The sequence below is a fragment of the Colossoma macropomum genome, unplaced genomic scaffold, assembly GCF_904425465.1.
Source record: "Colossoma macropomum unplaced genomic scaffold, Colossoma_macropomum, whole genome shotgun sequence".
Classification (NCBI taxonomy): Eukaryota; Metazoa; Chordata; class Actinopteri; order Characiformes; family Serrasalmidae; genus Colossoma; species Colossoma macropomum.
In genome coordinates this window covers 3,760,321-3,772,499 of record NW_023494794.1, presented here as the reverse complement: position 1 = coordinate 3,772,499, position 12,179 = coordinate 3,760,321, and the positions used below count along the sequence as shown (strand labels likewise).

Genomic DNA, 12,179 nt, shown 5'->3' with positions numbered 1-12,179 from the left:
GCCACTGGACCTGGTGTTTCATTGTCAAGACACTTTTTTTTTAAAACAAAAGTTGGGCACCGGGGGAACCTGGCATGGGGGTGAGACATGGCACATGGCCCAGGGTGGCATCTCAACTGGACCATAGGGCTACCAAAGTGCCCCAAGCTTCACTTCAGTGGAGCTTTACTTCTTCAGACATATCATGTATTTCAGTCAGTCACTTCATTAGATGTAGTGATAAATTATTGCCAATCATGATTGCATGTCTCTTTTTATGTAATTTTAATTTTAATTTTAACATTTTGATGTCTGCAAAAGATCCATCGCTCCTCAAGAATAAAATGGTAAAACAATGCATTCATTTTGATGTTCTGGCTTGAGTACAGACACTTGATCTTTTATCTTTGTCATATTTCTGTTAGGATTGTCATGTAGTTGTCACGTAAGTAGTGCTGAAACAGTTTTCATTTCCAGGATGCCTTCACAGCTTTCTTTCTGTCTTAATTCACAGATTCGTCTCTTGAAGGATAACGACTCCACTCTGAAACCCACTTTCATCGTCAAACCTGACAGTGGCTCCCAAGGCGACGGTATCTACCTCATACGGGACCCTGCTGACCTACGAGTCATTTCAGGTTCTCCGGTCAAGCAGGCAGTAGTTCAAGAATACATTCAAAAGCCTCTGCTCATTGACAAGCTCAAGTTTGACATTCGCTTGTATGTTTTGGTCCGTTCTTTGGAACCTTTAGAAATCTACATTGCTAAAGAGGGCCTATCCAGGTTTTGCACAGAACCCTACCAGGAACCTTGCCAGAAGAACCTCAATCATGTCTTCATGCACCTAACAAACTATTCCTTGAACATACATAGTGGGAACTTTGTCCATTCGGACAGCTGTAACACGGGCAGCAAGCGCACATTTTCTAGTGTTCTTTATCGCCTGGCCTCTAAAGGAGTGGACATTAAAAAGGTTTGGTCAGACATCATTGCATTGGTTATCAAGACAGTTATTGCACTTGTTCCTGAATTGAAGGTCTACTATCAAGCCGACATACCACCGGGCAAACCAGGACCTACTTGTTTCCAGGTATTTTGTGCTGTGATTACTGCAAACTTGTAAGCCTCTTAAATTTACTTGTCTGCTCATGCAAAAAACTAATGCTTGCAAAAGACCCAAGAATAATTTCTCATGGACATACACCAGAAAGCAGAAAGTACCTTGCCCAGATTTTGGCCAGATGCAACATAGCATGTCATCTGGATCCATTTAATCAATCTTCTCCAGTGTCTTTTGGCACAGTGGCCCAATACCAACACAGATCTAATTTCCACTGTGGCTCTTTAGTGTATTCATCTGCCCTGACATTGGCAGAAACCTTCTCTGCTCCGCATCAGCTCTCTCATTTCTTTAATTCCACAACATTTAGTGATTCTTTTATGGGTGTAAAATTAAGATCAAAATTTAGATTTTTGGCTACTTATATAAACCGTCAGAGAAATCCAGTGCAGAAGAAAATGTATTGACTTTCAAACAGTGAAAAAGATTTGTAAACAGTATTTCGATAAGGGCAGTTTTCAAGTTTTATCCAAGTAATGTACTTGGATAATAAAGTACTTGAGTAATAAAGCACATGCAAGCATCTTAAAATTTAACATAAACAGCAATGTAAAAGCAATGTTTCCCATCTGTTGCCATGTCAGTGTTCTTTCAGCAAGTTTGAACAATTTCAGGTGTTGTTTTCATGAATGAAAATAATTAATTATACGGTATTAAAAAATTTGTTTGTTTGTTAAATATTTGCTTTTTAATTTTGACTTTTATTCTGTAAGGACAGATTCTAAACAAGTTATAGTTATGTTAAATAGTTATGCTAAATAGCCAGAAGTTTAAAAAAGAAAATAAATTGTATAGTAATACCATATAATGTTTTGTAGATATTGGGCTTTGATATCCTGCTGATGAAAAACTTGAAGCCTGTTCTGCTGGAGGTAAATGCCAATCCCAGCATGAGGATTGAACATGAACAGGAGGTAAGTACAGCCATCAAATAAATACATAAATTTGACAAATGTTTCCAAAAAAAGACCTGCACTAGGCCTCTGCCTAGTAATGATTAACTAAGCTATCATGGTAACAGTTCCCAGCAATGGTAAAAACTCAATTTCCTTATTGATTGATTAAATGGAATTTCCAAACATTAACTTAACTTTGCTTTTAAGCTGTTAAATTGTGCTGGTTGAACGCACTCGGGGGGACGTCTGGAGGGCCACAGATATCAAGCTTGTACAAAAAGACACTTATGGCATATTAGAACATTTAGAACACTTTAGATCACAGCGTCAGGTTTCAGAAATCAGACAAAACAACTTCAGGTCTTAGAGAAAGCATTGCCATGTCTCAGCTGTCATACAATTTGACCTTAGATAAAACATTCTTGGACAAAATGCATCAGGCAGACATTCCTGAAGCTAAGCGGCTACAGACGCCTCTGCCCTGTACAGTAAAGTTTGTTCTTCTTACTAGAGTTAGGGGCCGTCCTCTTCCTGAAGTCCCAGTTTAACTGTTTACCAAAATTGTGTTCCACAGTTATCTGAATACTGTTATTGTTGTTTTTATTATTAATATTCTTCTTGTTCTTCTTATTCGTGTTATCATTATTATTGCTGTGTTTAGGTGCTTTGTGGAAATAGCAAAGAAAAAACTGTTGGTAGCACAGGTCTAACCTACACCTAACCTATCACTATTGTAATATATATGAAATTACAAATTGCAGTCATGTTGGAATTTTAGGGTGTATGTAGGATTATACAGAATTTCACAAAATAATAATGCTGAGTTATTGACTGTTGGTATTATGCTGCTGTGTTGCAGGTGTCACCTGGAGTGTTTGAGTATGTCCCCAGCCCAGTCGACGAGGAGGTCAAAGTAGGAGTTATTAGAGATACACTGCGTCTCATGGATCCTGTCCAAAGGAAACCTCACATGTGAGTCTGCCTTTCACACTCTTCCTCTCACTTTTCCCCACACACACACACACACACACACACACTACTGTGTATTTATATCCTCGGTGTCATATCAGTGCAACAAATGTGGGTGGGTGATGGAATCAGATCAGCTCTGAAACATCACAAAAATTCAGTGACTATGTTTGATACTTTGGTCAAAAAAACGCACAATGATCACAAATGATATTTATTTGTGGCTCTAATCAGTAATTTGACCTTCGGGTTTGAGTATTTTGGTCTCTCCCAAAGAGATGGGAGTCTGGTCTTGTATGTCTGGAAATAAATGCTCAGCAGTGTTGCAAAGATGGCTACCGAGTGAACAGACTTTCCTATAAAGACTTTGGTTTCACATAGCATCGATGGAGAGTTTTTCCCACAGTGTGAGTAAATAAATTGTAGGCTTTGTCCCTACATGACGGTCTTTTCAAATTTGCAGTGCGACTCACCAAAGAACAAGATTTATAAAATTGTACATGTCTGGCTTTAGTGGACATTCAGCTACAGGTCCACCAACCAAACAACACGTAAAACTCGAAATGTGACGCTCACGAGTGGCGCAACCGTCTAAGCATTGGCCCTATCATCAGGAGATTGCGAGTTCGATCCCTGGTGATTCTACAGCCATCCGTAGCTGGGAGTCCGAGAGAGCACAATTGGCCTCGCTCTCTCTGGGTGGGTGGGATGGCTGCCTTTATCCCCCCATCACTCACTCAGCGCGATGCTAGTCAGCGCAGGCGTCTGTTAGCTGACGTAACAGATCTGGCGGTTGGCGCTTTCCTCCGAGCGCGTTCAGCTGTCCAGTGACGTTGCGTGAGCGGCAGCTTGAAAAGATGCAGTGGCTGGTTTCACAGGTCTCGGAGGAAGCCTGTGTTAGCCTCGCCCTCCTAGCGTTGATAGCGTCGTGTGTGATTGGGGGAGTCCTAACTAGCGGGTGGAATTGGAGACGACTAAATTGGGGAGAAAAAATTGAAAAAAAAATAAAAAATAAAAACTCGAAACGTGGGCTCCTCAGATGCTTGGAGCCTTGAATGTGATTCCTGCTGTGAATGTGCTACAGAGACTGTTACTGAAAGAGACAGCTGAGGAGTATCAAACAATAAACCGTACTTTACTTACAGCTGTACAGAAGTATGGGAGGCAAATCTGGCCAAAAATGATATTATAATTAAAACAATAAAATGTAAATGCAAACCTCTTTTTGCCATTTCTTTTTCTAAACATCTGCACAAATATCCTGCCAAAATTGAAAATGAAATGAAATACTTACATTAGCAGTTAAATTTTTCACATAAGCACGAGCCATTGGTGACAAAAATAAAAATAAATTTAAAACAGCATTTATCATTTCATTTTAGTTATTATTCTTGTATTTCATGGCCATACTTAAAATGGAAAAGCTAATAGAGCAAAGAAAATCCAAGCTTCACTTTGGCTTTGCCTTTTCTTCATGAAATGCAGAATACGTTTCAAAACTAAAATCAAAATGCAATGTTTACGTTCTTATTTCTTTTTCATAGCAAGCGGCTGCATATCTGACAAAATTAAAATGCAAAATGGATAAATGAACAGCAAAGTGACAGTTTGCGATTCAGTTTTCGGCATGGGCGCATTTTAAGTGTCAGAATGAAAAGGCAAACGGAAACGAACACAGGCTCCACCTGCTGGTGATTTACTTTTCATTTTCCACTTTGCTTTTTCGTTTTCAAGTTAACCAACATGGAAATATATATTAATTAACACTAGGTAGGGCTATAGTGTACATTTAGGACTAAACGCCCTTGGACCAAACCGCCTCAGAAAAAAAAGGTATCAGAAAAACACTGTTACACAAATTTGCGTCAATCATTAGGAGTAGCGGACACCCATGCAGTTGACAACAGATGACAACGCAGCATCTTGTTTGTGGTAGTCGTTTGTGGTCCTGTGGAGAGAGGTGAGCCGTATCTGATTTCATTAACCATTTACCAACATGCAAATAGCAGACAGGCATACAATACAAACAGTACATACAATACATACAATATAAACGGTTTAAGCACCTTGTCAAGATGGTACAAACTTCACTGAAATGTTGAATGAAGTGACTGGTTTTTGAGCAGACATAGGTGTCTTTGGTTAAGGTGCATGAGTGTTCAGCTGATGGAGCTTCAAATTCAAAATATATTCACAGGAAACACTAAAAGGTAATGCCAGATAGTAACAGGTGCTAAGCACTGATTGGAGAGCTATGAAAATGAGGCGAGGATTGGAATATGTCAATTATGCATTGATAAGAAGCAGAGGCAATTATGCACTGACAACATTAGAAGCAGAGGTGATCCACAGGCCCCTCAAAACACTAGTACACATGCAAGTGCATACCCTACGCCAGTGGATTGGTCTACACCATTTGACCAAAATAATTTACTTTTGTTAGATTAGATGAACTCAGTCATTCATCAAAACACTCACAAAACCATGCGTCTGGAACTGTAATTGGTCAATATGTTTACAGCACACATTTGGCTAGCGGACTGATTTGCATATTATAGTCCTCTTGCAATATCAGTATTGTGATAATATGAATACTGAATAATACTAATAACAATAAAAATGTATTTTATAGCCCTACTTTTCCATTTATTTTGTTTTAGACTAAGCAGAAAACATGATATTTAAAAAGGCGTCATTTTGATATGGGATCCAATCTCAGGTACCAGTAATGGTAAAATTTTGATTTTGTTCTGGCCCTAGTATATGTATAGGTATGATTGTGTGTATATGTGTGTCTGTGAGAATGTACATGTGTGTATCTTCGTTATGGTTGAGTGAGGTTGGAGTGATGGTCTGCTGAGCCTCCAGTCTAAGCCTTTTAGATGGAAAAATTCAATTCTGAAAATCCTCTGATGGAATTTCACACTCTTGTGGTCGGTTTGCCTGTCCTCAGTCATGTTAGCTCTGTGTGTGTGTGTTTGTGTTTGTTTTTGTACATTTTCAGGACAAAAATGTCCTGAGAAAGATGGTGCTAACCTACAGGAGCAAAATAAACCATAACAAAAGCTCTGTGTTTCATTTTTAAAAACTTAAAGAGCAAAGCCATTTTTTTCATTACTGAAGGTATGGTTAGAGTTAGGCTTAGGATTAAACATTTCTTATTACATATAGGTACTTACATATATACAGGACTGTGTGAAATCAGAGACCACCCTTTTGTTTACTGAATTTTCAGTTAATATGGTCATTATGCACAAGTTATTCATTTTTTAATGTGCAAAAAATAGAAGCATTCTTATAAAAAACATTCACACAAGCAACATCTCTTAGCTCCTTCTCTTTAGATTTGAAAAAAAAAAAACAATTGTTTCAGTAAATCCTTCCACAACTTAGGACTATGAGTCTGAAAGAATGTGTAGCTGTCAGAAAGCCGCTACTCAGAAAAAGAAAAAAATGTGCGCTAGAACATCAGAACTAGACTTTCAGATGTGGAGTGAGGTTTTATGGACTGTTGAGTCCAAATTTGAGATCTTTGGAAGGAACAGAAGGCAGTGTGTACACTGCTGAAGCAATGAAAGACTCTTCAAACCATGTCTACAACCATCAAGCAAGGTGGAGGATCACTGCAAGTTTCAAGATATATTACATCTGGAGTTGGTTTCGGTTTTAAGTGAAGGCATCATGAATGCCGATAAGTTTAAACAAAGTTTAATACGTCATGCCGTACCCTCAGGAAAGTGTGTAATTGGGAAGAAACTAATTCTACAGCAAAACAACAACCCCAGGCACTCTGCTGATAAGATCAACATGTACTTATCAAACACAGGGGCTGCTGGTGTTTTCAGAACAGTGGACTGATCACCCAGAGTCCAGACCTCAACATCATTGAATGTGTTTGGGATTACTTGGATTGTGAGAAGGTGAAAATGAAACCAACTTCTAAGACTGAACTTGGAGGTGTGGAAAAACATCCCTGCAGATTTGTTTGAAAAACTGTCTTGAAAGGAATGGAAGCTTGAGTGGATGCACTAATACTGCTTTTATATGTTGTCGGTGGGCAGTCAAAGGCGAACCAGATCGTTTTTTTAATGGAGCAGTGTTGGAAAATATTCAAACTCTCAGCAGTAATGGCAGTGTACCACAGCGGTCAATCAGAATGTTCCATCTAGAGATCACTTCTTCCATCCTTTGCCGTTGACTGCGGCGATACGGCAAATCATACGTTGATTTTTTTTTTTTAATGTTGATGTGTGTGTGTGTGTATGTATGTATATATATATATAGTATATATATATATATATATGTGTATGTGTGTGTGTTTGTGTGTGTGTGTGTGTGTGTGTGTTATTACAGATATATTATTATAGATAAATAAGATAAATACAAATGTAATATATGTAAGACCTCATGTCCTAACATGGCAGAAAACCTGTGTGTGTGTGTGTGTGTGTGTGTGTGTGTGTGTGTGTAAATGCAAATGCCCTGCCCCCCTTCGTGTTTCACGCTTTTTCCTCCAGCAGCTCCACAGTACCAGGCTTTATCGCCCCCTGCCTCCGCAAAGGCACAGACACAAAGATTTTATGAACTCTGGGGAAATAAAAAGTTAAGTGTTTGGGTGAGCTGCTGTTTCTGAGGAAAATATGGTGTCATCTTAGTAGATGAAGTGTAACTGAGACCTCTGTGTGTGGCTGGCTGTTTGAAACAGATGCATCATTACACATGTTTTCTTTAATACCTATTAATTTATCCGTTTGATCTGAGCAGTTGATATTAAAAACCAGGACCATACGATAGAGCTTCGTTGTCACAGAGGAAATACGAAAACAGATTAATCAAGTGTGTGCATCTGTGTGTGTGTGTGCATCTGTGTGTTTGTGTGTGTGTGTGTGTGTGTGTTTGCTGCTTGTTTAAGAATATTTCTTTTCCCAGTGCAGCAAATCACCAGTAGTGAGCATTATGAATTCAAACTCCATCACGAGCAAGGCATCTGTATTTCTGACTGTGCTCTTGTCTCAAATGATCTATTAAATTAAAATAAATGAAGCAGTAAAATTGACTCCAGCCTCCAGAAAAACATTGCCACCACAATTCCCATTTGATTTAAGGAAAAAGAAGATGAGCATCAACAAGAATTCAGTAAACACTCCCAAAGTTAGTTGAAGGCAAGAAAGTGTATGCCTGAATGTCGTGTGTATGCACATATTGCATACACTGGAAATGCGTGTCAGTTGTAGTGGGTCGTTGATAATCAAACAAATAAAACATGAGAGGGAGTGTGTTATCTTTATACTACAGTTCTGTGAACAAAAAAAGTAAAGAAAACAAGCCCTGAACATTGTATCAAAAGTGCTTTAATACTGGCAACTCCTTATGCCACAGAAAATAGATTGTTTGCATTATGTACAGAGTCATAAACTGTCACAATATGAGTTCAGCTCAGCTTTTTCAATACTTCAGCACTAGCCAGATTAAACTAATATAGTTTTGTTCCAGCCAATGTTATTATGTGTGTTACAAGCATCAAATACAATGCAGGATTTTCACAAGCTTCAAATGTTCATGTTTGATCTAGAACTATCGTACATCATCACATCTATGCTCCTCTGTAAATAATGGTATTTTTCAGACCCCCTCTAGTGACTAGATCACCTGTCAGCTTCCTAGAGTTTTCACTGAATTGAGAAAATCTGCTTTTAGCTGTAGCACACCAGCGAACAGGAGTACACTACAGGAAACTCCAAAGCTCTGCTCACTGGTGTCGCTCGACCATTTTAAGCTTCTTATTTCTAACCACCTCATTTGAGCTTTTATTTATTTTAATTTCTTTCTTAATCTTTGTTCATTTTGTCTTGCTGTTTTTGATTTGTTTAGTTGATTAAATTTTATTTTAAATTTTCTAATCCCTGTTTAACTTGTTCGGCTACATTGTAAATGAGGGTCACCCTAAATGTACTTCCGAATCAAAAAACAAGTTGATTGATTGAGAATGGCCAAAAATGTGCATGTGCACCAGTGTTAGCTTAGCTGACATACTATTAGAATCCCTCAGGGAGGCTAGCGGAAAATAACACTCCCATAGAGGTGTATTTTCCTCACTTTTGACTGAAGGCCTGGCTCTAAGAGTCACGGTTCGCCACCTTATGTGATGTGGTTTAACAGTATTGGAGCACATTACTGGTATGAGAATGAGAAGCTCCTCTGTCTGCTCTTTACTCTGTTTCTGTGTTTTGTGTCTGCATTAGAAATACTGTCTTTTAGATATGCCCTCATAACTTTGGACCATGTAATACTGCAAGGTGTGTCCTTCATATGAAAAAAGGCCCTCTTTCTTTCCAACAACTATTGTTTACAAGATATCTCTCACTTTGCTGAGGTTCAGGCACAATTCCCAGTGCTTGTACATAATGAAACTACAGTATCGCTGATGTTGCAACCAAAGCTATGGGGTCACTGCTTGCCTTCTCTTGTGTTCTGCTTTCTCTAAGATTTTGTGTTTGTGTTTCTTTTGTTAGATACATTTTGATTCACCCTTATTTTTGCAGCATGTGCAAATAATATTGTGCTTACCAGGGAGGAATACAGTCATTTGTAAGTTGGGTACAGTCTTCTGGTTCAGTGTCGAACTGGTAAACAGGCCGAGATTCTTTTATGTTGTTTCTCTAGAGAAGATATCAAACCAGACAAGTGTTTTACTGGATTGTGTGTGTATAAGCACTATTGAACACTAAAACAGAATAACAGTAAAGAACGAGTTCTGGTTGCATTCCTTTCCCCTAAGGTTTTCTGGTAGGGGCGATTAGGGAAAAGCCTTCCTTAACAGTACTCTCGTAACATTACCACAAATTCTTTTTTTATTTTAAATACATTTTCCTGCTGAATGCAGATGCTCATAAATAAATAAACACTGATAATTATTTAAAAAGGAAAGTCCACTTTTCAAAATTATTAAGACGTAATTATTATTAATTATTATTAATAAATCATAATTAAATGGTTAAAATGTAAACAATCATTCAGAGATTTTTGATGTGAAATGCTTCATTCTAGAGAAACTTAAAGAGTGAAAATTGTTTACAGTAGTACTGTAAGGAACTAGACACTGAAAGAGTTTAATGCTTCTAAAAGCTCCTTCACAGAAAGTTGTTACACAAAATAGTTATGAATACACTTCCTATTGCCTGAGAGGTGTCATGCAGTGACAAATGAAGTGTGGCAAAATAGTCCCCAAAGAAATTTCAGATTTGCCACTAATTATCAACATTATATATAAACCTCAGATGATGTGTAGGTTCATTGGTGGTTTTGAATAGTACATAAGATTGTAGACATCACAAGCCCTGGTTTCTATCACCACCACTGTAATCCTTTCACATCAAGCCACTCTCACTCACTTTGTTTACATCTCAGCCACTGAATTATGCAGAACCTTTGAAAAATCAGTGGAATTCCTCTCTAATGATTCCCTCCAAAACATCTTATTTGATTTGTGTGCATGTGCGTGTATTTTGTATGCTCAGTCTGTGAAAAAGGAGTGCATCATTGGTGTGCATTATGCTCTGGCTGTTTCCAAGGTGACCTTCCTCGTGATATTTCATTTGCATTTCCATATTTCAATTTGTGGTCTCACTTGCTGGCACTGCAGCACAGTAATATTCAGAACTATCAAAATTTTCGAGATAAGCATATATTTTCCTCATCCACCTGTTTCTGTGCCAACAGATCTAACCTTCTGGGTGAGGCTTCAGAAGAGGCGATCGTTGTGGAGGTGGGGTCCGATGAGAAGGCGGGGCTGGTGGAGTCACTTCCCTCTCTGTGTTTGAAGCAAGTCTTCCCTAAGTACATGAAGCAGTTCAACTACCTACGAATAGTGGAGCGAATTGCTGACATTTTCTTGCGCTTCCTCGGAGTCAAAGGGACCATGAAACTTGGTCCAACTGGCTTCCGCACCTTTATCAGGCAGGACCATCCACTTGTATATTGTATTAGCTGTTACAGACATGACTATTTTTGGCGATGTATTGTCTATGCTGGTATTGGTGTCACATAATAATACTGATTTGTAGTTTAGCGGTATTGATAGATAATATAGATATTAGGCTATATATCATCAAAATTTGTTGCATAAACAAATGTCCTAGTTGCCACACTGGTAGAAATACTGGCAGCAGCAACCAAAACATGGTATGTTACTTAATAAGACATTCTTCTAGCTGCCTTTTACATTATGGCAAAATTTCATGATAAACGCACTAATAGAAATGGTCCACAATAATCTCATTATTAACTTCCATTACAAGTAAAGAATGTTTTTCTTGTATAAAGTTGCCATTTTGGAGATACAAGGTTTTGTTCCAACAGCTTCAATATAGTACCAACACCAAGGAAGTATCATTAATTTTATTCATACAAACTATATATAGGGACACACATTTTGGCTAATTCTTTGGACCATTAACTATCATTAGTCTTCAGTTCATTGTTAACCAGCAAGCCTGCAACCCATCAAAATATAAAACATTAAACAAATCCAGTTCCAGTTCTGAAATCTGGTTGGCTGAGCCACATTCAAAGCCATTGTAAAATACATGATATATGTGCATGCACATATGAACTCAATTGTGCATTAATGCACCAAGATATTAAAAAGTGTTTTTTACATGGACAGTAGAACGTAGTACTAATATGGCCTGGCGTGTACACATATATGAAGTAAAGAACCTGAAACCGTATTAATCATACCATACAGAAAAATCCTGTTTTATTGAAACTAAGAGACAGACAACTGTAATATGTTCAGAATTATGTGAACAAATACTATAAATTTGCTGAAATGACTGGAATATCTAATAGCTACTGAAAGTTCTGTAAGTTCTAAAATTATGTTCTTAAAAGTTCTTAAAATCTGATTCTTTTATACCTTGATACATTTGGATTTGAATATCATGACATTGGTTATCAGCATCGTCTAGCACTCGGCATGGAATTTCTTTTTTTTTTTTTTCATATGCACATCTTATATCAACACGCTCGTAAAATCTTTCTCATAGTCTTTCTGATTGTATTCATTGTATTGAAATACTTCAGGGTACAATAAGTACCTTGTAGTTTATTAGGTTACGGTTGTTTGACTGGTTATATGACAAACCTGAAATAGAATAGAGAGTAACCTCCTAGGTCACTTCAGCCATTGTAGAACAACAACATTTACGTATGAC

At 37.9% G+C, this 12,179-nt stretch overlaps 1 protein-coding gene across 1 annotated transcript in view; it reads left to right on the top strand.

The window, feature by feature from the left end:
* The window catches only part of ttll11 (tubulin tyrosine ligase-like family, member 11), a 35,170-nt gene that overhangs the window by 16,107 nt on the left and 6,884 nt on the right, over positions 1 to 12,179 (top strand). The window contains exons 4-7 of the mRNA XM_036579926.1: positions 494 to 1,069; positions 1,918 to 2,013; positions 2,855 to 2,967; positions 10,684 to 10,920. Coding sequence (XP_036435819.1) covers positions 494 to 1,069; positions 1,918 to 2,013; positions 2,855 to 2,967; positions 10,684 to 10,920 — 1,022 coding nt within the window. The remainder of the gene's footprint in view (positions 1 to 493; positions 1,070 to 1,917; positions 2,014 to 2,854; positions 2,968 to 10,683; positions 10,921 to 12,179) is intronic.